A 26,250-nucleotide genomic window follows, 5' to 3' on the forward strand; every position below is an offset into this window, starting at 1 on the left:
CATGCTTAAAGGAATAGTTTGACATTATGCTTATTTGCTTTCTTGCCAAGAGTTAGACCAATACCAGGTCATGTGTGTACTGCAAATATGAAGCTACAGCAAGCAGCCTGTTAGCTTAGCTTAACATAATGTATCTATTTAGCCTGGCTCTATCCAAAGGTAATGAACTCCACCTCCATGTCTACAGCTCACTGATTCACACATTATGTCATTTGTTCAAGCTCTACAAATAAGTGTAAAAACTACAATTCCCCATTCGCCAGGGGGTCATCTGCCAGTCTATTTCTTAGGTTAGGGAGCAGTCCTGCCCATTTCCATATGCAATGATGACAAAACATTAAAAAATTATAAACCATACCATCACTCTCAGTCTGTCATTAAAGGTGCAGTATGTAGAAATTAGTGGCATCTAGTGGAACAGACTTGGCAGAAATGGTATATATATTCATAAGTATGTTATTAGTATGTATTAGTGTTTAATGACCTGAAAATAAGAATTGTTGTTTTTTTGGTTAGCTTAGAATGAGCCCTTTATGTCCACATAGGGAGCTGGTCCTCTTCCATGGAGGCTGCGATGTTGCACCATCATATTTTTACAGTAGTCCAGAACGGACAAATCAAACACTGGCTTTAGAGAGGGCCTTTCACATTTTTCGCAAGTTTCGTGGCCACCATAGGGAGGGGTATTCATTTGATTGCAATCTGCAACCTCATTAGTAGATGCCACTAAATCCTACAGACTGCACCTTTAATTTCACAAAGATTGGGCAAGTACTGCCATATGAATGAAAACAGGTAAGAAGCCCCAATAAAGAGCATTACACAGTATGTATGAAATATGTGTCAAATAACTAAAAACCAACTGACACACAATGAATGAATGGTCTGGTGGCCCCGGGCAGCCATCCAGGCTGAGTCACAGTACATTACGAGAAACACAAAGGCAGACCTACCTGCTGTCGTATGCGTGGGTTCCAGCGGATATAGTATGTTACCCAGAGCTCTAGGTGGCGCATGCTGGCGACAGGGTAGAGAACCCTGCCGGACTCCGGGGTGTAGAAAGGGTTTAAATAAATGTCCATCTTACTGTTGACCAAAGACCACAGAGACACTGTCTTCATCCTCACCTCCTGCATGATAGACAGTGTGAATAATAGAGAATCAAAGTGGTGTAAGTGTGCACAAAAGAAAGGTAGGGTAGCACAGAGGAAACAGTGTTTCTTACGTGCTGGTCTCGTGCACTCTCACAGTTGTAGAGGAAAGTCCCGAAGCGACAGCTGTAGAGATGATCCAGGATTGTCAGCAGGAGGCGCTCATTAAACTCAAAGGCTGTGGGGAACTGAAAGGAGAGGAGGGGAGGGAGTTCATTAGTTACTGTGTTTACACTCTGATCTCATTTGTTAAATTAAATTGAAAAGTATATTTTATCACATAACCAAGGTGGAGTAGTCATAGAGATACACTGACAGTTTTTGTTATGGCACCAAATCATTGTAGCCTCACCCTAAATACACAGCTGAGTTTCAAAACGTCAACAGTGAGCATGAAGGACATGTGGATATGGGGAATATCAGGGACTGAAACATTTATATGTTTGTCACACATGACTTGAACAAATCAAACTTGTATTTCTAGCTCAAGCAAAAATGTGCCAAGTATGTGGGGAATCCTGCTCAGGTAATCTCTTTTTTACAGCTACTGAGTGACAAATGATGCAAATGCCTCTGAGGTTATGTTCCCGCATCAGTACAGCTGGATGATTCAGATGTGTTCAACATACCTGTTTAGTCATCTGCCATACACAGTCAATGAACTGAACAAAGATGGGTGATCTGTCCTGATCTGCGTGGTTCTTGTCACCGTGACCTATCCTCTGTACACACAGGCACACACACACACATCAAATGAGGTGCCATTTCTTGTGAAAATAACAAAGAGAATCATTTTTACATTGCTTTATAATATCTGACAGTATTGAATATGGATTAATATAAAAACAAACTGAATTAGATGACGCTACAGACAAGATTAACCAAAATGTTACTTACTGAGGCAAACTTGTGCCCAAAGCTGATCCATTCCTTCTCAATTAGCACCTAAAATGACACAAAAAGTGAGATCATCACATTTGGCTTATTGTAATCTTTTGATATTTTGTCCACCAATTTCACTAAAACTTTATTCTAAAATCCAGATGACCTAGATGTAATTTGGCTGCAATTGTGTTGCATGGTTCGGCTTTAACGACCCAACAACCTTTTATCTGTGGTGTGGATGAGCAGGTTCCTAACATAATGTGTCACATAACTGACCTGGAATCCTCTGAGAGTGCGGTAGTGACTGTCCAGCATCAGCATGGCCAGAGAGGTGAGCTGAGCAGTTCTGTCCCAGCCGTCACTGCAGTGAACCACCACTGAATTTCCACTGGAAACCTTGTCTGCTACCTGGATGGCTCCTGACAACACCAGCTACACACACACACACACAGACACACACACACACACAAAACAGCATCATATAGACGAAGCCTTTAAGCAAATTAATTAAGTAAAGAAGTAAAACAAACACACAAAGTCAAACTCCTTTTCTTACCTTAACATGTTCTAGCCAGTGTGTAGACTCTAGGCTGGACAACCAATGGGATTCTTCCACGTTGGGATAGACAATGTCTTTGAGTTTCTTCAGGGATTCCCTCATGACGTGGATATTCTGGATGTCCAGGAAGACGAGCTCTGCATTTTGGTACTCATCACCTTCGTATCCTCCTCCTGTGGCCTGGATGGCAAAGATGTCAAGATAAAAAAATAATGCAAAAAACCTTAAGTGTTCAGATCTTAAAAAGTAAGTATGTCCTGTCACGGCAATCTGCTTACTAGTACAAGTTGAGGTGCTAGAGGAAAAATGTGGTCACAAACACTTGGATTAATTGTCTAGAGGAACATAAACATGTTTTTTGAGAAACTTGTCATGAACCAAAATGTTGGTCAAGGGGATGTTTTGACCTGATGGCTATGCTGGAAGTTCAGGGGGGCAGAAAAATCATTAGGAAATATGCTCTCCTCCATCCAATTCCTGACTGAAGTGGAGATGATGAGGGCCTGTTGCCAGTAGGGCAGAAAATGTGCAGCATGATCCAACATTCTCACTAATGCTGTGAAACGATAAGTGCATTCATCAATTTGAGAGATTTGACAAAAAGAAAATGGTATCGTCTGCAAACACAGGTATTTTTGATTCTGTTCTGTGTGTACTGAAACTTTTAATGTTCTTGTTTATTTCTAATTTCACATCCTGTTTCTATTACTTACAGAGATACAACCTAACCATAACCCTAACCCTGTCCAACCCCCTCTGATAACAGGATATCTTAAGATAGATTCCCATTAAAATGTTTTTGTAAAAAGGTAATATTTAGGATATTTTGCATTTATTTTGGTTTTACCCTCATGTTGTAGCTTTCTGGATGGATATCAAATATTTATGTGTATATTGTCTATTATTAATCCACAAAAAGCCTTCTACTTAGTGTCTCTTTGGGTTATGGACTGTTGGTTGGACAAAACAAGAGGATGTCACATTTACGGTGGGAAACTGTGATGACCATTTTTCAGCAGCTTTTCACATTTTATAGAACAAATCATTAATGAATTAATTGAAAGCATAACTGTCAGATTAATGGATGATAGAAATTATCTTTAGTTGTACTCTTAATTTCTAACTGACCTTGTTGGCCACGGCGTTGACGCTGGGCCGAGCATCATAGATGGTGAGCTTGGTGGTGTCGTTTGCCTCCCTGATCATGTCAAGGTAGCGTTCGTCGTCTTTGTTCCTTTTACCAGACATACCGACCAGAGGCTGACTGCAGCGGACGATTACTGCCTGGTTCTCCCTGTGGATCCATGATAGAACCTAAAGGCACAAGGCACAAGTTAGGGATGTCAGTCAGGACCTGACAGAGATGGAAATACTGAAATAATATCAAATTATATTACATCTTTTCAGATATACTGTAGGACATGGAGTCACTGTCAGGTAGCTTTTAATAGCAATAAAGTCTTAAAAAAAACTTGTATGACAGGCATGAATGACTGAATAAAAAATATTCAAAATATCAAATTGAACAACACATAAATGTGACTTTGTGTAGTTTGAGTGGTCCACAGTCACATCATTACGTGAGGTATGTTTCATCACCAAATCAGGGTTTATCTATTCTACTTGGATGCAGCCTGGAGGCAAGATCTGTCTTGGCCCAAGTCAGAAAAAAACTATCCAAACAGACTTCTGATTGACCAAATGTTAGAATGTCTCTAAACAGACAATACTTATTAGTATGATCAATTTATTAGTGATTCTGGACTTTTATGATTAATTAAAAGGTAGAATAACATTAACCATGTCTTTAAACAAAAACTGTCCACAAATTCTTCAAGTTGTACTCAAAAATTCAATACAGCATAGTCATGCATACTGTGGTGCAGAGTTATACAGATCCATACAGAATAAACAAGCACTCACTGGTATGCGTGCTCTTGACCTGAAGGCAGCCACTCTTCTCAGATCCTCCTCTTTACATTTAAAGGGTACGGCCAACACAGTGGGGTAGGTGTCACACAGCTCATAGTTCTTATTGATGAATGTAATGCGCCACTTGTTGTTAGGTAAGCCCTGTGGGCGATAATGATCATCATCAGCTACTGACTGAAACAATGTGAAGCTCTTTTTCAGAGATAAAACACCTTTCCTCCTTACCTGCCGTCTGAACTCTTCTATGGGTTTGTACATGTTCCAGCCGTTCTCTTCATACTTCTCCTGAGTCACATATGCAAAGAGAGGCTGGATGGAGGGGACAGAAAAATAAGTGACATTTACAGATTATAATGGTGGTATAGCAGCACCACACACATACACACACATCCACGCAGCAGGGCAGTGGGAACATTGTGAAATTTGAGACATCTGCACCACCTCAATGCCTCCCATTTACCATCACTCTCTGGGCAAATTTTAAATGGTGATAGTGACTTTTTGTCTGTATGTCCACTGGTTTTCAACACAGGTCACATAGCCTATGTGTATATGAGTGGATGGAGGACATTGTCAGCGCTTCAGGAATGTAAGATTCTCATCATTAGTGATGTGGTGATGTTTGTTTACATTTTGAAAAATTGGCTGCATTAAAAGTGCTGAATTAGCTATTAGTAGTTACTGTTTAGCCATGGATGTACATCAGCATCACTGGGATACTTTGATACTGAAGAAATGATGATTCTCAGGAAAGTTATGGGGTTATAGGGAGTGGTATCCTCAGGAAGTTAAAGTAACACTGAATCTAAAAATATGTGTGACAGGCTCAGAGAAGTAGTACAAGTTTTGACACAAATTATTGCTCATATCACACATCTCTTCCTCCGCTTCCTGTTTTAAAAGGTAAAAGTCTCTTGCCTCTCATAAACCTGAAGCCTGTGGGTGTTTATCTCAGCTCAGATTGGACAGTTATTTCTCATGTTGTCATTATACTGGCAAATGATGAACAAGTTCATTTCCTGAGCAATGTGTGTCCACACTTAGTTATTAAAGTCCTGGTAGCTCATCAAAGCTACTTAGTATAGAAAGGGAATTTTACTGACTGCAACAATCAGCTTTTCCTCCGTTTTTGTTTTATTTAACGTAGTTGACTGGGGCAGAAAACATCTCTGAGCTTCTCTTACACAAGGGAATCAAAGCTGAACCTTTTTCAACTTTCACACGTCACACCGTTGGACGACTTTTGAGTCTAGGATGTTTTTCAAGGTTCAATTCACAATGAAGGGTATCCTGTCAGCACATGTCCAGTGTTTGAATCTGTATGTGTCATCAGGGTGTTTGTCTGCTTGTTCCGTGGCTAACTGTGTGTAATGTAGGTCATATCTACAGAGCCTGGGGGGTGACATGGGCGTCTTTTTTTCACTTCAGAAAATGGTAAGGTACACAAATAGTAGTTGTGTATTACATAGCGCTGGCACACCTATGATGTGAAGGCACTAACTGAGCACTGAAATGCAATTTACTAAGTGTGGGTACAACTTCCTTAACATGCGCGTGCAACTTACTTAAAGTGCGCGTGCAAGTTATAAAACGCATGCGTGTTTTATAAAAAAAAAAAAAAAATTACGTACATGTCACCTTCCGGGCTCTGTATGTATCAGTAGCCACATAGATACAGTTCCTCACCAAGTTAATAGCTGAGAGTTGAGAACACTGTGACATCACTAAAAACACGTAGACAAGTCAAGAAACACAAGCAGTCAGATGATCAGACAGGCTGGTTAGACAAACTTATACTGACGTGAAACCATAGGTGAACGGTCAAATTAGGGTAATAATTTGTAAATATCCATCATAGACCCACTTCCTGCTTCAACCTGGACCTTCTGTACTTAGCGTAGTGACACAGTTTTCCTATTAAATGAGGGATTATTAGCAACATTTTAGGTGTTTTCACTTTCAATTTGACTTCAAAATACAGTGGTTTAGATTATATGGATAGGCTATTGGTTTGTTTCCAACCTGTCTGATCGCCGGACTGCTTGCGTAAGACTTCAATGTAGTAGTTTCATTGTGTTCCCAGTTCTCAGCAATTACTTAAAGTTATCATAACTGGTAGAAATGATGGATAAAACTACAAAAATAAGGGCTTGGAAGTAATGATCCTGTACCAGCATTTATACAGGGATTTTCATTGCCAGAGACATTAAGTAGCCATTGTTTGGTTGTTGGAAGGCGAACATCAAGTAAGTGCTCCGACACAAATCTAGCATGCAGAAATATTAGGCGAGCAGATGAAGCTGTAGTGTGGGTGGGTAGCTGTGTGTCATGTTGTGTGAGGGGGCTGCGTCTCTGAATGCAGCATTTGCATGAATACTGGGCATTGAAACCAATGCAGAATGACTATGACCAGAAAAATGTCCTTTATCAGCCAGTGCTGGGTGGACTGAAATGATTTTTGCTGCTATAAATACAGCCAGTGTTCAAGATGCGACTCAAATCCACAATGAAAGCAGTTGAGAATTCATACTGTCTTCTTCTATATATGTTGTTAATTATCATGGACGCCTGCAAGAAGCCTACTTAACATTGTGCCGGTGTCAAATTAGTATTTCTGGCCTGTCCCATCCCTCATATTCCCTCATTTGGTGTTTTGATGATGGTGGGGGAGAGCGCTGTCTAACATGTCAGTCCAAAAATCTCCCATAGGTGTTCAATAGGGTTGAGATCTGGTGACTGTGAAGATTGTGCAGATTGTCCAACTCGTGTTATCGCATTCTCTGAGGAAATGAAGCTACATGTGTATCATCTTTTAAACGAATCACTCGTTGGTCCAGCCAAAATTAAAGCCTCCTTTTTTTGACAGATACAAGAAAGCACACTGTCAGTCAGTAGATGGCAGCAGAAGTTCGAGGCTTTCTTACCAGACTGTGTGAGAGAGGAAATGCATGTCTGAAGAGGAGCTCGAAGATATCTCGTCTGCTGTGACCCTCCTGCTTCAAGGCAAACCTCAAGTTCCTCATGTCCTGATGGATAGAGAAGATGAACATGTTACTATCAACATACACATACACAACATACACGCATATGGTATATTATAAGATAATACTCGAAACTAGAGGATTTCTGTATGCACTGCTGCTGATTGGCAGGATAATATAATAATATAATGTCTTGGCTGAGTTATATTTGCAATGGGAAAGAATGGAGGCTTTTCGAGCTTCAGCATTAGGTTTAAGTTCATCATTGTACACAACTCATAAACCAGTGGTTCCCAACCTTTTTCTGTAAGGGATCCCTATTCTATCATTGATTAAACTGACAACCGCTGACAAACTGACAGATTTTATGACTATTCCATTTTATATTCATTGCATAATAATAACAGTACATAACAACTGGCAACTGTACAACTAACCAAAATAGTGAACGCAATAACTGTTCTGGTTCTGTCCAAGTCTCGCTCTATATCCCTCCACCAGTCCACCAGATGCCCTCAGACTTTTTCCCTGTTCGTTGGACTGGACTGAGTGGGAGAGGGACAGATAAGTTCCAGATTATATTTCAGGACACCTTGAGATACTGTTGCTCTTTGTAATGAACCTTTGTCCAGTCATTTAACTGCCTACTTCCTAATAAATATGCTATTGGAAGAGCAAACAGAAGTGAAAGCTGAAATACTTTCACCTGGTTTAGTATGAGAATGTTTGTTAAATTACCAGATTGTTTTGTGAATGTGTCTCAGGCTAGTTTCACTGAGCCGCCAGGTTTAGCCCTATCAAGAATTCACATTCAAAGTGGTTATGTATCTGTTTTTGAATAGTGGAACAGATCTGTGTTTTGGACTTTGAGTTTACATGAACTCTGTAGCATGGTGTTTCTTTTGTTTGCATTTGGCCTGCTGGCATTTCAGGCTTTCTTGAACCTACTTACCGTGTTTTCTGGGTTTTTGGTTTTCTGTTTGCTCTGTGTTTCCCTCCTGTGTTCGTGAACTTGTTTTTCCCTTCATACTTGCCCTGTATTAATTTTCCGCCCACAGCTGTGAGTCTTTATTCATTATTTTACATTACACTACATTATTGTTCAGCCTTGTTCTGCCTGCAGTCAGTAGATGTCCTTAGATGAATTTTGAGGAGATTATTTCCTGTGATTATTGCAGTGCATCAGAGATGGGCTTTCCTTATATTTTTAGTAACTTTTTATACAATTCTCTATTAATCATACATATTTAATAGGCTTCTATGGACACATTCGGTGTTCTCTTCCCCCTGATGCTTGGCCATTGTTCTATTAACTTTTGGGTGTTATAACTGCATACTTTTCTAATGCAGGGTGAGGCTATTAGCAGAGAGTGAAGGCTCTGTGAATACGGCTTGTGCTCATGTCTACACCGCACCCTTATCCTTGTGAGTTTTGAAAGTTTATATCTTAAATTACAATAAAAATAACAATAACATTTAATTCAAGTTTAGTTCAATTCATCACAGACATTGTTTTCTTACATCCCCGTGAAACTTTGGCAACCCCTAGTGGGGGTCAGGACCCCCAGGTTGGGAACCAGTGTCATAAACCATACAAGTAAGTGACTTATTCACAGTTGATTAATGTGCAATTCCCGAGCATTTCTGAAACATTATTGGAGTCTATCTGTATACAGGTGTTATAAATATTTACAATGGGACTGAATGGGCCTCCATAGACTTTAATACATTATGTAACACATAATACATTAACTATACATGGCATCATACTGATAATTTGTGAAGTTGATCAGTGTGCAATACTGAGCATTTTGAAATATGAATGGAGTTTGTACTGTATACAATGTCCCACATATAAATACAATGGATGACTTTGAAATTTAATAACTTACCAAGTATACCAGTTATCAAGAAGTCATAGCAACCATCTTCAAAAGGGTCTTCAAAAATCATTATTTTCTGCAGGGGGATGTAGTACTCACTACTATACCAGTCAAATATTAATTCCTTTAATATCTGGCTGTTGTTACTGGTCCCCACCATTACTTAGTGTGTAGGTGGTAAAAGCACAGAGGTATACCTGTAAATAAATATATGACCACTGAATGGATAACACACAGTCTCTCTCACCACACCTTGCAGGTGATATCCAGGCCGTAGGAGTTTTCTCCTCTGCTTGACGCCCCACCCATCTTCTCCACCCGACTGATGGCACCCAGAGGCACGTCCAGCGTCACCGCCACATCCTGTCACACACGGTCAGTGACCCACAAAATACGACACACATAAACAAAGCTTGCATGCTAACAACTATATCAACCGATACAATTCTAAGTAACGATGCTTTGAATATTCATCGGAAATGCTCTCTTTGTTCCCCTCCATATGTATTCAAGAGACAAAGTTACAACTTAGCAAGAATCTGGGAAACCGCAAACCTAGACCCCAGATAAAGTCGTTGTTGTTTCAAGTTCTCTTTTTACATTTTTTTTAAAAATTATAACCTTTATTTTAATGACATTTGATGACTATATTTTAAACATATAACCACTTTTACAGGATCTCAAGCACCCGAAAAGTAAAATCCTTCACATATATTACAGTGTTATATGCAGGTTTACTAGTGAGGCATCACTGATGACTGTTGACAGCGTGTACTGATTGTCAACTGCATGCCTATTAATGTCTGAATGAGAAAAAATTCAGGTACTAAATAAGTTTTGAAAAGTAGATAAAAAAACTCCCTGAAAATACAGGTGGCTGAACAATGCATGCCAAGTCAAGTCTAGAATGTATGGAGCTCAGAATGACAAGCTTGTATAAAAGCTTTCCAAAGTCCTTTCAGTAAAGTAGACTATAGAGTAGGCTGGCAGAGAAGACTAAATGTCAAAAGCAGAGGAAGTTAATTACTGGTGTAAGAAAAACAATCCCCAGAAATACATAATCACAATACGGTATATGCCATTTACTGTGTAATGACAGACCAAACAGTGCATCATATTAAAAACACCACAACCATCTCAAAGAGAGAGATGTGCCACAGAGCTGCTGTTAGAAATGTTATTTAACCTCACTGATGGTAGACTAGTTGATGGATTCCATGTGTCAAACACACAATCATGAGCCACTGACTGGCCCCTTGATGAGTTTAATGAGACTTACAGCATCTGAGCTCTTGAAGTGGAGTCTGTAGTTGGTGATCAACACTTTGCCTTTCACAGCTCCATTGAACGGACAGACGTAGATGATATCTTTATCTGCAAATAGAAAGAGACTTTATTTGTTATTGCACCCATCATCTCTCATATCTGATCTTACAAACACAGACTCCGATTAGGTTCCTTTTCTCACACTATTCTTCAATTATTATCAACATTGTTAGTAAGCACTGAGACACATGCAGAGAAGAGGAAGCAGAAAAAGAGAAGAGAGATATGATACAAAGATGCTATAAATACCATCTACTCTGCATGTAGAGCAAGAACTAATAAGGAAAGACTCACTCGATACAAACTACATCCCATGGAAAGTGATTACAGATGGAATCACTGTACATCAGTCAGCACCAGGAGATCTTGATTGGCATGTATAAAATTTACTGAGAGAACACATTAAGCTGGCTTACCAGCAGTAAGTACAATTCCAGTCAAAAGTTTGGACACACCTACTCGTTCAAGGATTTTTCTTTTCTTTTTACTATTTTCTACATTGTAGAACCAACACAGAAGACATCAAAACTATTATTATAAACAAACAAAAATATGTTTCATATTTTAGATTCCTTTAAGTAGCCAAACTTAAGAGCAGCTCGCCAGGAAAGGTATTGCGTGGTTAAAGGTTCTCAACACATGACTGGGGCTGGGTACTGACTAGCTTTACTGGGGTTTTTCAGCACAGTTCACCTGAACAGGAAGTTTCAGGGGTTTTAAATGCAGCTGTGTGCTAAGTTAAACCTGATTGCTCTGACTCTGAAAGTGAGCAGAAATTCAACTGAACTGCAGCTAAACTTACCTTATAAAGTCCACACACACAGCAGATTCAGAGGAACGCAGTATAATAAAGCTGTGTGTCTCAGAAAATGGTAATTAAGGAAATTGGTTTCAGGTTTCTAATTTTCCAGACGACCAGACCATTAACTGCTGAGAATGTACCACTGCAGCAATACACAGTGCCTGTTTTATCATTTCAAGTTTTGTAGCACTTTTAATTAACACCAAAATACTTTTACTTTTTTTTTAATCAATTTGTACTTGTAAATCAAATACAAATATATCAACCTACATTAAAATTGAAGTGGACGTTTTTCTCACAATACATTTATGATTTTTTGTGTTATATGTAGGTCACAGGTGAATGTACAATTCATACAGTAGGTGTCTCACCTGTCTGATTGATATCTGGCAATATCTTTATGATCAAGTGTAAGTAATCTGGAGTTGACAACTGGTATTTGGTGTCATCTTTCAGCACTAGTCTGTGCTAGGTAGACAGCACCAACATGTCTCTACTGACTTAACAGTCTGCCTCTGTGTTCATTAAGTCTCCCACCTTTCTACTCTCTTTTGAGAGAAAAAAATAACTTGAAAATAACCCCAACCACTCCTCTGTCCTCCCCACGGTACGACAATGTACTCATCAGTTTGAAAGCGAACTGATATATAGGAGCACGGTTCTACTAGCTGCACAAGTAGTTCTTGTGACACAGACATGCCTCAGAGTTAAACTACTTGGCTATGATCATAGCACTAGCAAAACAGTAGTAAATCGGACATTTGTTCATGTGAACATAGAACTGATAAGGCTACAGCGGTATATACTCACCTATTATTCTGTCCTCTCCTGGCAACAGGGTCACATCAGCTAACAACTCCATCTTCAGAGACTCTCTGGAGGTCTACAACACACACACACACACACACACACACACACACACATATTAAGGAAGAATCTTTGAAACCTATTTTTCCTTTGAAGGACTGGGGATGAAATCCTGATCATTTACTATTTATGCAAAACTTAGAGCTTCATTTTCATTTTCAGTTTAAGTACCAAAGAGGAAGAAAAAAGGGGTAGAAAGAGCAAGCCTGCATCACGCTGGTCCACATGATGACAGATTCAGGGTCCAGTGAGATGAGACACCATAAACATGGAACTTTTCCTTTTTAAGGAGATGAACTCGCAGACCATAACAGAGAGGACTTCAGCAGAATAACTACTGGATTTGACGATGTTGCTCTTCATCCTTTTTTGGATTTTTTAAATTCATTTATTTGAAGGGGCTTTAGCCTTGGTTGCATATTATGGCACCGACTGTTTTCCCTTCCAGTTGGTGTGGTTTTTAGAGTATGATTTGTTGCGCTCTGTCTCTATAGCAAATAGTTCTTTTTTAGCGTTAATTTCCTGCCCATCCAGTAGTTGATCCCTCACTGGCTTCTTACTCTGTAAACACTGCCAGTGCACCACCAGGAACTGAATCTCTGTAGTGGCATGTTGGTGCTTTCACCAGTGTACTAGCTGGTTCATTTAAGACTCAAATATCTAAAAACGAACTCACTAGAAGAGTTCCACAATCCCACTGCGGATACCAAATACACATTAACACACTTACACTGGAGATGTGACTGTCCAAGGCGTTGGAGTTGTAGACGGAGACTGGTGAGGCCATCACTCAGGGAGGGGGCTTCCTCAGGCTGAGAGAGATACAGAGACTGTTAGCGGCGTCACACTCAGACTCATCAATCCAAGGTCTCAAAGAGTCGAATGACACACTTCAGCAGGAAATGTATGGTGGATGGCAACTCAAGTTATTTTTAGCTTTTTAATGATGTTTCATAGGTGTATATATATCAGTTCGAACAGGAAACTGCAGAGAAGAAACTACAAAAGTAAGGAGGTGTCATGGGGGAAAAAATATGTGCTCACAAATGTATGAAAAATATTCTGGAATTCATTTGTACACAAATTAATGAAACAATGTTAAAAGATATTAACATTTTAATATATTTAAGGGATGTCATAAAGTTGCCTTTATGTCTATTTCAGTTCAAAATCAAACAAAACTGCATTTAGCAATAGCTCATATAGATCAAAGTGATCCATATCACTCCAATGAGTCAGGTTAAAAACTCTTTGAGCACCAATGAGCCCACTTGTGCCGTCAGCTTGTATCATCAATAATGAACTAACTAGCCCACTTCTAATATTGAATTACTGCGTCCAGCAGTACACACAATAGTTAGGAAAAAGTAAGGTGAGTAACAGGTGACTGGGGACACTCATCTCAACATAACACTGCATCTCAGTTGTCACTCAACTGTAGTCATGGCAACACATTTCAGTCATTCAAGCTCTGCACTTCTAAAAGAAAAATAAATCCTTTTATCATCTTTCGGAAAATGAATAATGGTAAAGACACATGGTGGAACACTACCCAGCAGTCTACAGGAAACACTCTTCTTCATGGGAACCAGAGAATGTGTCATGAAGTGAGGGCAGAAGGTTAGCCAGGTAACTCAGGATTTCTTGTGTCATGAAGCTGGCTCCCTTTTAACCAGGCTACATGACGTTAGCGGTGCACTTGTCCCCAGTGAATGTTTGTTTGGTGGCTCGCTCAACAAGCTAAGCTACAGGACGTGTGTTCATGTTTGCAAGTTATCAAGTTTTGATGATGTGGATACAGGCTATTTTTTCATTCACTAACATGTTGCACTTTAGTTTAACATTTGAGTACTGAATATTTTATATATTCTGAGATTTTATTTAAACATTGGACATTTCGAATGTTGTTTTCATTTAAGACCATGGGCAAAAGTTCCTTGCAAAAGTGTTTTGCAGAATATATGGAAAGCAAAGTTTTAATTGTCTCCCCCTTTTTTTATTTATTTTTTTATTTTTTGCGGATTCGACAAATGATCCGACCCGTGACTCAAATCCATGATACGATCCGAACCACGAGTTTTGTGATCCATTGCACCCCTAGATTTTAGTCATCGGACTTTAAGCTATACATAGAGAAGCAGCGCTCACTTTTTATGCACCACATATCTAGAACAAACTCACAGAAAACTGCAGGTCTGTTGCAACTCTCAGTTCTTTTAAATCAAGACTGAAGACTTTTCTATTTGCCGCTGCCTTTTATTAAACCAAATAATCATTCATTTCTTACACTACATCGTGACTTTTATTCTTGTATTTTATACCGTCTTATTCCTTTTGAGCTTGTTTTTGTTTTCTACTCTCAGCTTTCTAATGACTGTTAGACACCAGGTGTCAAGACGCTACCAACTGCCAATCGAAGCCTAATTTCTGCAGCGGGTCCTTTTGTTGGGCCTGTGTCGGTAAGTTTCTATGCTCGATGTCCTTTCTATGGGTCACATGTGATATTACCATATCAACACTGTGGGCTCTGGGTTGGAGCATGTAAGTGCCTGAGCCCTCCATGCTAGCAGCTGCTAACCTCTTTAACTGGTCATTAAACAGTTATTATGCACTTTTAGCCCTTGTACTGGCCTCCTCCCTCATTCAACCATGGCGAGGGTTGTTTTAGCCACACTCTTAGCCTCCACAGCTGGCTGCAGTTAACCTGCACAGCCCACAATGTAACTTTTATCAACAATTTTAACCTCTTCTGGAAAAGCCCAGCTTTCTTCTGACGGGATGTATACAAAGATGGATGACGCGTCTCCACTTCCTACCGCTATGCAAAAGTGAGACCTAAACTTCTCCTTTCTGGGAGCTGCCATCTTGCTTGTGTCATGTCATTTGGAGCCAGAGTCCGCAAAGTAGAGTCCGGTGGGATGACGGCCCGCAGGACACACACCCTCAGCTGTCCCGCTGCCTGATGGATGTTTGAGAGCAGCTGTCACAGCTGTCAATCATGACCTCACATCCCTTTTTTATTTTGTCAAATACCTAATAACTAACTATACAAACTTATCAGAAAAAATGAGCACTTGGACAAATATCAGTGTGATAAAATCTACCTAAAATTTCTGGGGAAAAATGTTTTTGACATATACTTTGATATTTTTGTGTGGCTCATGTCCCATCCACTAATATGGAGGCAGTGACCTATACTACCTATCGAGCTATTTTGGCTTCACCTTTGGGGAGCTGTCATGACGTCCATATTTATATACAGTCAGTGGTCCACCCCAATGGCCTGGGATCACGCATTTTAACTAACAATTTGCCCGCCACAGACTGTGTCAGACAATGCTTCCAATAGCTTCATTAAATATCAGGTCTCTGGCTGGCAAGTCTCTACTAATTAATGATTTTATTACTAAGAAAAACCTTGATTTTATGTTTTTAACTGAAACTTGGTTGAATGAATACAATGGTGCAGTGGCCTTCATTGAATCATCTCCCCCAAACTTCTGTTTTATCAATGAGGCTAGGGCGCTTAGGAAAGGAGATGGAGTAGCCACTTTATTAAATGCTGTCAGTGTAGACAGTTGTCATATGGGATGTTCAGCTCTTCTGAACGTGTTGCGCTTTAGTTCCTCCTGTTGAGCAATATTAGTCACCATCTATATATGCGTGCATCTATATAATGCACACTTTTTTGATGATTTTGCTGAACTGCTGTCTGCCATGCATATTGATTTCGACCGTGTTGTCAAAGTGGGTTATTTTAACATTTATACTGATAATCCCAAAGATGGCAGTCCTAAATCCCGGACAACTTTGGACTTTCCCAGCAAACTCAACACATAGGCTAATAAGGGACATATTCTGGATCTAGTTATTTCCAAGGGTCTACATATTTCTGAGGTTGTGGTGACTGATGTTGTCCTTTCTGATCATTACTGTGGTTTCTTTAAAATGACCATCTTTGCTGACACCAGCAGAATTAAGACAGAGGTAATCAGAAAACGCTATGTCAACAAAAACACCTGTATATTTTTCACCCAGGCTTTTACACCCACACCAGCTCTGCCTTCAGCTCCTGTCAATGATCTTGTGGACAGCTTTAGCTCTAAAGTTATAAATGTTATCGATATCATTGCCCCCACGAAGATCAAAGTTGTCTCTGATGAGAAAAAAGCTAGTAAAATCTCAAAAAAAGAGGGTGTGGAACGTAGGTGACGAAAAACCAAACTCCAAAATCATTATAACATCTCTTAAGAGAGACTTTGCAACTATAAACTGGCACTAAAAAGGGCAAGGCAGTCCTTTTTCTCTGAGATTATTCATAAAATAATAATACAAACACCTTATTTACTGTTGCAGAAAAACTGACACCTCAGCATCAGTCCCTCCTGAACTGCTGTCCACCAAGTCATGCAATGACTTTGCAGCTTTTTTTTTTTTTTTTTTTTATAAGGCAAACAGTCAAGTGCTATTCAGGCAAAATGGCTATGTTGTCAATGCCTCAGCGTAAAACCACTCTAGTTAATTTGGCACATTTTCACCCCCTAGACTATGCAACCCTGACAGAAATTGTCCAACACCTTAGACCTACTACCTGCAGCCTTGACATGCTGCCTACAAGCTTTTTTTAAAAATGTTTTTAACTACACAGCATCAGATGTACTACAGATAGTCAATATTCTCTTCAGTCGGGCCTATTTCAAAGGGCCCTGAAGACCACAGTTATTAAACTGCTTTATAAAAAGACTAATCTGGATGCCTCACTGATAAATATCTACAGGGCCATATACAGACTACCTTTCTTAGGAAAGATCATTGAGAAGGTCGTTTTTCAGTAACTCAGTGCTTTCTTAGCATGAAACAATTTCTTCAATGTTTTTCAGTCTGGATTTCAACCACAGCACAGCACAGAGACTGCACTTATGAAAGTCTTAAACGACATTCATCTGAGCAGTGATGCGTCCAAAATCTTTGGGTTTTGGTATTACTTGATCTCAGCGCAACGTTCAACGTGGTTGACCATAAGATACTGCTTGATAGACTGGAAAGACTGGAAAGTGGGTGGGACTCTCTGGTACCGCATTTAATTGGTTCAAATCATATTTACAAGATAGGAATTACTTTGTATCCATTGGTAATTATGAATCTCAGCAAACAGAGTTCCTCAAGGGATCCATTTACAAACCTCTTCTATTCAATGCTCCCCCTTGCTCAGATTATGGAACATTATAACATTTCTTACCATACTTATGCAGATGACACACAACTCTACACAGCAGTGTCACCACATGACTACAGTCCCTTACATTTGCTAAATAAGTGCATTGACAAAATCAATGAGTGGATGTGCCAGAATTTTCTACAACTGAACTCAGAAAAAACTGAAATAACTATTTTTGGCTCCAAACAAGAAAGATTAAAAGTCAGTGCTCACCTTGACTCCATGATAGTAAAACCTACAAATCAAGCTATAAATCTTGGTGTATTTATGGACTCAGACCTAAATTTCAACAGCCACATAAAAACAATTACAAAATCAGCCTGCAACCACCCTAAAAGCATAGCAACTGATTTTCATCTACACAAGATACAGAAAAACTAGTTCATGTGTTTCTTTTCAGCAGGCTAGACTATTGTAAAATCAGTCAGACAGCTGCAGCTCATTCAGAACGAGTCCTCACTAACACCAAGAAAATGGAGCACATTACACCGGTCCTTAAATCACTGCACTGACTTCCTATGTGTTAAAGGACAGACTTTAAAATCTCATTACTAATCTATAAAGCACTAAATGGTCTCGGGCCCAAATACATTTCTGATTTGCTTGTACATTATGAAGCCCCCAGACCCCGTAGTTCATCTGGGATAGGTTTACTTAGTGTTCCCAGGATCAAAACCAAGCAAGATGAGCAGCTTTTAGTTTCTATGCTCCCAACCTATGGAACAAGCTTCTTGAATATCTGCTAAAACTGCCAGCTCATATAAATAAGAGCTTAAAACATTGTTTTCTGAGGCTTTCCAGTAAATTAAATGCATAACTTTGCTTGTTTTTGTTTGTCTTTTCAAATGCATTTTTGTCTTTTTGCTTTCTTGTTTTTAATGTCTTTTAAATGCAATCTTAATGTCATTTTTCAATGTATTTCTATGCCCTTGAAAAGCACCTTGAATTGCCTTGTGTCTGATTGTTGCTATATAAATAAAATTACCTTGCCTTGTCTAGTACACAGCCACTCTCTAGGCAAACCCATACTGTCAGCCTTCATTCTGAACTATGATGATTTCAGGTCAACAAACAGAACATGGACAGAAAATTTAACTTGGAAAATGCTGAATCACATTTTTAGAATGCAAATGCATTATGCATTTAATCGAACTGATGTGTCAGCATTTACTAATAAGTTCATTCATTATATTCTAGTTCAAAAGAGTTCAAAAGCTCACTCTTGAGGTGTTTAGAAATAGTACTTAGTGATACATGTATCATGATGAGCCTGTCTGGTCTGAAGCAAGGAGAGTTTTGAGTAGGAGAGAGAGACAGAAACTTAAAGTGAGGGATTGAGTTGTAAGGACAGAGGGAGAAGTGAAACTAAACTTTATTTACAATTCATTGTAATTCAGTGTTTCCCCTATAATATTACAGGTCAACCAAAACCCCCGGCAGGCCAAAATCTTTTTTTTTATTGCCAAAAATAATGCCAAATATTATATTAATATTAATATTATTAAATATTCATTCACTTGGGAATCAATAGTGTTGGGGGGGTGGGGAGGGCTCTGTGAAGTGCTGTTCCAAAATGTGAGTCAACCTCTGTGTCATTGCCAGGCGGGTAGCTCCCAGTCTGACAGGTGAAGCCAATGCGGAGATAACTTAAACCTGCATTCTTTCTAATAGCCATCAGGGGGCGACTCCACTGACTGCAAAAGAAGTCCGATTGTATGGAAGTCTATGAGAAAATGACCCTACTTCTCACTTAATTTATTACTTCAATAAACAGTTTCCTAATGAGGTTATGGTCTCAATCACTGGTATCAAGTCTTCTTCAATGCATCATGATGTTCATTTTGTAAATTATGGCTCCATTTAGAGTGAAATAGATGATAAAGCAGCATATGCTTTAGGGCGTGGCTACGTTGTGATTGACAAGTCGCTACCATGGCGACAACGTTGATTACATCACATAACCATGGTGTAACCAGATTCGCAGAGTACAGGCGTGCTCCTATTTCACCGTGTGTTTTCAGTTCATGAAAGTTAATTATAACATTTTGGTCTTGTTCAGTGTTTGGTTGTGATAAAAGACCCTCTAAGGAGTCGGATGTTCAGTTTTTCCGGTGAGTGCATTTTGTTTTAACAGTTTCAGGCCTGTTTTTCGCTACCGAAAATAAGCATTAGCATTAGTATTATCACTGTTAACCATAAATTGTAAATACACCACGCTATCCAAGCTAGCAGCTAGTGCTATGGTCAGCTCTACCCTCTTGTCCAAATATGGTCACTTCTGGCTCTAAAAATCAAACATGGTGATGGTCAAATCCAAGATAGCGATGATCAAATTGCTATGCTCGAGGCTTCAAAATGGCAGTTAACAAACCAATGAATGACGTCACGGTGACTACATCCATATTTTTTACAGTCTGTGGTCATTGCCTGGGAAACTCTTTGCAGGGTAGCTTTTTTAAGGAATAGGGCAGTACGTAATGTGTGTGTACAGTAGAGCCTACAGTGTGTCAGTTAATAAATGATGCAGCTTGTCAAGACCAAGAAAAGTCTCATCTGTTGTTTCCCCAACTGCTGGAAAAATGAAAGGGGTTAGCTCCAAAGTTAGCAACAATGGGTTAGCCTAACTTGACGGTGCTAAACTCAGCACCTTTATACTACTTTTTTCATATATTGAGTAGAACTCCCCATCCAGGGTTGGGTATTGTTCATATTTGAACCAATACCAGAACTGGTACCTGGAATTCAGTATCGGTACCCAATGGTACCTTTTTTCAGTGCTTTACTCTGTAATAACAAAAATTGAATTTTAGTTATAAAAAATAATTGAAAACTTTTCAATTTCAACATTGTTATTTATTTAGAACATTGTGTTCTATAAAGTAAACAAGAGTATATAATAAATTAATAATAAACAAGGTAAAATAAGTTGTTCAGGCTACCTGTTGGGAATGCATTGTTTGCCTGTGATCTACAGCTCTTCATCAAACATCTCAATGTGGCTGTTTCTGTTTCTCTTCCTCTCTGCAGTATTTCTAACTAATTCACTGAACAAAGCGCTCCAAATATCTCTAGATCTTGTTGTGTTGACTCGTTTTTACTGAAGAATAGCACCGCTAACAAAGCTCTGCTAACTCAGAGATAAATACATTTATTTTGCTATAAGTTCTTCACAATAAAAGCCTTCTGTTAATTTGTCAGTGGAAAACCTTTAATACGAAGCAGCAGCAACAGGAAATGTTTTCATTGGCAATAATTTAGCACAGCTCCAATACTGCTGAAAGCAATCAAAAAACAGTGAAATAAGGCTGATATCTGGAAGTACAAACAGGAACACACGAGAGAAATTTCAGGTGCATGTGTGTCCATAAACTATGAGGGATTTTACAAAACGCTGATAAGAAATATTATCAATATTTATTTGAATTTACAACACAACCCTGTCTCAAGGTACTGAAATATGGCACTGATTGATCTAACTTGAATGGGTACTTGGTGGTACTGATGCAGTTTGGTCGGTACCCTTAAAAGTACCTAGTTTGGTACCCACCCCTATCCCCTAACACCTAGAAATACACACTGATGGAAAGTCAGTGGACTTCTCCTTTAATCAATTTTATTAGGCTACAGATGCCAAGAACACATTTATAAAAAATTAATAGATATTAATGAAATTTGAGAGTTTTTCTTCACAACTAATCAGTCATAATGTGGAATGATTGTTATCAGATAATCAAAATAAAGGGTGTTGTTCTTTATCCAGTATTCTGTAATGTTGTTTTTGTGGCTGATACGGTGTAGAAACACACCATCATTCTTCACATCAAGTACTCTGACCTTGTGTTATTGCTCGTGCTACCAAGATAGCAAGGCGATTAGTGGCAGGAATGAATAGGTGATGTCTGTTCTTGTCAGATAACATGTTTGAGGCTCGGTAACCAACACTGTACGGACCGGCACAGGGTCACTGACCGTCAGTCATTGACAATCACTGGCTTTAGCTGACTAATTAAAGCTACAATCTACCCCATAAGTCCTGTGAATTTGCTCTGGCCAACTCCAAAAGGAGAGCTGCGCACCCTACCATGATCAAGAAATTCAAAAACAGATGCAGTAAAAGTGGCATTAAGTATATGAAACTAGCAGCAGTGAATGGTTCCTCTTTCTGTGAAGGCTTGTGTGTGCAGCTTGATGTTAAAACCTATGTTCACTAATAATAGTCTGGTGGATCTGAAGCTTGGTGGAAAATGAGAATTGCCGCCCTGATCCAGCTTCCTGTATTTTAGGTACTTTTACTTCAGGCTGGTTATTGAACCTAAATATTGTGCTTTTTGGTGCAGACCCAAATGAAGCTGGAGCACTGAGTAATGAAAACTGTCATGTACCATAAGTTTGAATTATTAAATGTCTTTCATATTTTTTGTTCATTTTAGACTGCATGTTATTAAAGAAATGTTCTTTTATGGCTGCTTGTGTTGAGAAAACATTCAACACTGATGCATTTGATGCAAAGTTTTATTGAATAGAAATATAATTGTTTGTACTTTTATATTCCTCAAAGTGAGGTATCCAAAAGTATAATTTTGGTATTGATATATCCACGAGGGTATCAAAAAATTGGAAAAAATACCCAACCCTGAGTACAGGCTGTGCAGCCTGGGTAATCACCTGAGCAGGCTGAACAGACAGTTGCCAGTTTAAAATATTAAAATAATATAAATTAATATTAAAAAGCTTATATAAGCTGATACTTCTTTTTAACATAAACATAAAATTTGGGCTTTAAGAACTGTGACTAAAATGCTGGTTAAGATGCCAATAGTGTGCAAAGCTGTCATTGAGCTACTTGGAGGAACTTAAGTATGAAACTATTTTTAACTATTTTAGTTTGTTTACTACATAAATCCATGTGTATTATTTCATAGTTTTGATGTCTTCAGTGTTGGTCTACAATGTAAAAAAAATAGTAAAAATAAAGATATATCCTTGAATGAGAAGGTGTGTCCACACTTTTCACTAGTACTGAATGTAGCGTGACATTTTACAGTATAAAAATGAACTTGTTAGTGCTCTTTGCTGGACAAACTATACTTTGTCTGCTCCTGATTAGTAACAATTAGTAACACAGTATCCTCCACCACCCAAAAATATCTTTAATTTAGCTGTTTGACTTGCTGCACTAATATGCATTTCAGTAACATTAAAGAATTAGGCTGGCAATTTTCTTTATTGTTCTCACTGTCAACAAGTCTCATGTTTGCACAACCAGAAATGAAGTATGGGTGTGCTTATCCAAAGCCTGATATATCGTATTTATCTGTTGTTGTCCAAAAAGTATTAAAAACACATGAGTGTTGCACTGGGTGACATGTTCCTTTACCACAAAGACTATTATGGTAGTTTGTTTAGAATTGGCTCCAAAGACTAATAACAGTGATCACATTTTCAGTCTCAGGAGAGTAGTTCTGTGTAAGGCAAACGCTACTGAGCATGAGCATGCGCGGGAACTTTGCTAGCTTGTTGTGCTACATATCACAACCTCTTGACTTTGTGCAAACTACCGTAACTGTAGTCTTCGTGGTGAAGGAAAAAAGTATCGGATTTATCGATTTAGTTCTGCTGAAGTCCATTAAAAATTAGATGACAAGTGGAAACAAAACAGCTGAACAGACTAAGAAAAAACATACAGGCAGCAAATCCACATTTGTAAAAAAGCAAGCTAACATTAATGTAACATTATCCCAGTAAGGTTAATATTACTTCTAGTTCATTTTAACATTACTATCTGGTTTATATGCTTTCTGTGGGAATGTGTGAAGGATTAATGTTGGCTGTCACAAATCTAAAATGTTATTGCATTTATGTTATCTGACGTTTTAGCTTCTCCTCTGAGGGAGATGAAGATGTGAAAAAACAAAGAAATGACAAAAGGGAGTGCAGGAAGCGCTTCATCCCAGTGCTCCCAGCACTTTTTTAATGAAGCGCTGTGTATGGGTTTTGTTTCTATGACAACAATATCTTGACAATTGATAGTAACTAGATTAAAACTCACATTAATGGCATGATGAAAATAATTAAATGACTAAAATGTGAGTACAACTACTACACAATTTTATCAAAAAATTGAAACTAAATCAAAATCAAGTGCCAACATATGTTCAGTACACTGTTATGTACTGCAATTTGTCATTACTCACCAACCAACATATACAGCACATCCATACTAATATAAATATATAAAGGACAAGCTAAAATCAATCAACAACATCATCCTAATGTACGCATCAGGCTCCAGCATACAGATGCTACAGTAACCTCAGCCTGTCAAGACAGAAACACCTCAGGGCTAAATATGACTCTCTGTATACATTTGAATGTGAATTTGAATATCCCCACCAATGATTCTCATTGGCACAAGCCCACTAATTATATACGCTACTACATTTGACCACCTTCAGCAGTGGAGCTGCCTCTGACCTGTACATCAGTATCTGAGAGACTGATCATCTACATCCCATTACAACAAAGCAGAAACACTTTCACTTCGAGAGCACAGACTAGATTTACAAATTCTTGATTTTATCAGTGAGCACAAAAAGATAAGAGATAACAGATTATAATGTAATACAGAGTGTAGAGCGGACATTCAACCCACTTGTTATTTACTGATGATAGTTAAAGGGCTCGTTGTGTTGTGAATAAGCCTGACAGCTAGAAGCTGTCTGCGGTAACTGTTACATATCCAGCACTGAGGTATGAACACAGCCAGCGGGCTGCTTTCACTATATTTGATAATGAAAAATACAATCGACGTCAGAGCCGGGTAGTGTTCATGGTACATTTTAAATACACAGAATAGCTTCAAACGCAGCGAAGACAGACAAAGCTTTCTCAAAACCCCTGAACTCAACTTTTCCAACTTGGTCATTCCAGTAGGCACAGCTGTACAGTTGCACCAGGAAATAGCGGAGGCCTAGACGCTACGACAGCTTGTTCCACCCGAAATTCAGGCTATTTCTTCCACGTAATGCACAGAAACCTCCAACAAAGCCCTCCGAAGAACACTAAAGATGGACTCATGTTGTCTTGTTGTGGCCAAATGTCTTAACTTACCCGCAAAGTGCGATTCTCCCGTGGCTGAATGTCGATCTGTTTCCCTCAAGCCACAGCAGGAACTTACTCTACGTCATGTGCCGGGCTGTCATGGCGGGGATTGGCTGGTTGTCAAATTGCAGCTCGCAAAGGATGAAGGGAAAAGTAGTTTTCAAGTAGGTTACCATATTCCTTTGTAAGGTGCACTTTTGGTTCTAACTGGCATTATTTTTCATATGAATGTTTCTCAGGAGAATCCATTGTTTTGTTTTGTCATATATATATATGTATATATGTATATATGTGTGTGTGTGTATATATATATATATGTATGTATGTATGTATGTATGTATGTATGTATATATATATGTATATATATAATAGTTATTTTAATATAGTAAAATAATAAAATAATAGAACATATTATTATTATTATTATTTTTCATATGAATGTTTCTCAGGAGAATCCATTGTTTTATAATATATATATATATATATATATATATATATATATATAAATTATATGTGATATATAGATTATATTAATATGAGTAGTCTTTTAGTTATTTCCTCTAATTTCTAGCAAATAAAATACAATTTAACCAGGGCCGATTCAGCAAACAAAGATGCAAAATTGGACTTGATTGCAGCAAATAAGTCAGTCTTGGGTTTTGTGAACTTTCCCCCTTGTGACATCAGTGAGAATATATTTGCAGCAATATCTGGAGAAATAAACCTCACTACCCACAGGGAAATACTTTGTTTAACAACAAGATAACAAGATAATGAGTCCTTGGAAGACTTTATGAAACACTAAAAAAATTCACTCAACTCAGGGTGTACTTACTAACTTTTTAAAACCCTTTAACGTTAACCCTGTATACATAGTCTACAGTGACAGTTTGACCTGTATATTGGTACATTGTATTTTGGTGCATTGAGTGCCACTGAGAACTGGAGTCAAATTCCTTGTGTGGTCAAACATACTTGGCCAATAAGGTTGATTCTGATTTCTGGAGCTTTCAACCACATATGACAGTGTTGCATTTTGTGTTTTCCTTTCTCCATTTCTTTATTTGATTAAAATAAATAAAATTAACTAAGACATTAAAGAAATGACAGAAATGGTGTTTAAAGGCTATATACATTACATATTTACAATACCTTTGACTATATAAATGAATTGTAGAATATGTACAAAAATAATGAGTCCAGTATTGCAACTCTCAAATTAATTATTATTGAGGTATTGCAGAGATTCCTAGTGATGTAAAACAGGGAGCAGGTATCAGATGCTGGTCCTTCACCCTGATATGGATGAGCCAGTGAAGCTGCTCTGTACTCAATACTAGATCTGAGCAACAGCTCTGACACAACAGCTTCAGTCAGTAGTTTGGCACTCCTCCAAAATGCAACCTGCTTCTCTGGCTCATCCTGCCTCTCCTGCATCTGCACAAAAACTAACATGGAGCTGCTTATTCTCTAGTAACACGCCCCCAGGTTCATCAAGTCACCTGATTACCTTCAAAGCAGTATCTGGAGCTTGTTGGCAAAGAA

General features: G+C 38.6%; 1 protein-coding gene across 3 annotated transcripts in view; it reads right to left on the minus strand.

The window, feature by feature from the left end:
* Window positions 1-24,796, minus strand: part of mtm1 (myotubularin 1) — a 34,386-nt gene extending 9,590 nt beyond the window's left edge. For all 3 annotated transcript variants that reach the window (XR_006093446.1, XM_042400847.1, XM_042400846.1), the window contains exons 1-15: window positions 24,715-24,796; window positions 13,117-13,198; window positions 12,330-12,402; window positions 10,671-10,765; window positions 9,644-9,754; window positions 7,452-7,553; window positions 4,753-4,836; window positions 4,519-4,668; window positions 3,724-3,909; window positions 2,593-2,775; window positions 2,313-2,468; window positions 2,049-2,096; window positions 1,781-1,873; window positions 1,226-1,339; window positions 954-1,130 (exon numbers count right to left, since the gene is read on the minus strand). Coding sequence is in view for 2 of the 3 variants with exons in the window: in XM_042400847.1 (XP_042256781.1) it covers window positions 954-1,130; window positions 1,226-1,339; window positions 1,781-1,873; window positions 2,049-2,096; window positions 2,313-2,468; window positions 2,593-2,775; window positions 3,724-3,909; window positions 4,519-4,668; window positions 4,753-4,836; window positions 7,452-7,553; window positions 9,644-9,754; window positions 10,671-10,765; window positions 12,330-12,402; window positions 13,117-13,173 (1,629 nt within the window). In the remaining variant the exon portion in view is untranslated. The remainder of the gene's footprint in view (window positions 1-953; window positions 1,131-1,225; window positions 1,340-1,780; window positions 1,874-2,048; window positions 2,097-2,312; window positions 2,469-2,592; window positions 2,776-3,723; window positions 3,910-4,518; window positions 4,669-4,752; window positions 4,837-7,451; window positions 7,554-9,643; window positions 9,755-10,670; window positions 10,766-12,329; window positions 12,403-13,116; window positions 13,199-24,714) is intronic.
* Between the last annotated feature and the right edge of the window lie 1,454 nt (window positions 24,797-26,250).

The sequence above is a fragment of the Thunnus maccoyii genome, chromosome 22, assembly GCF_910596095.1.
Source record: "Thunnus maccoyii chromosome 22, fThuMac1.1, whole genome shotgun sequence".
Lineage (NCBI taxonomy): Eukaryota > Metazoa > Chordata > Actinopteri > Scombriformes > Scombridae > Thunnus > Thunnus maccoyii.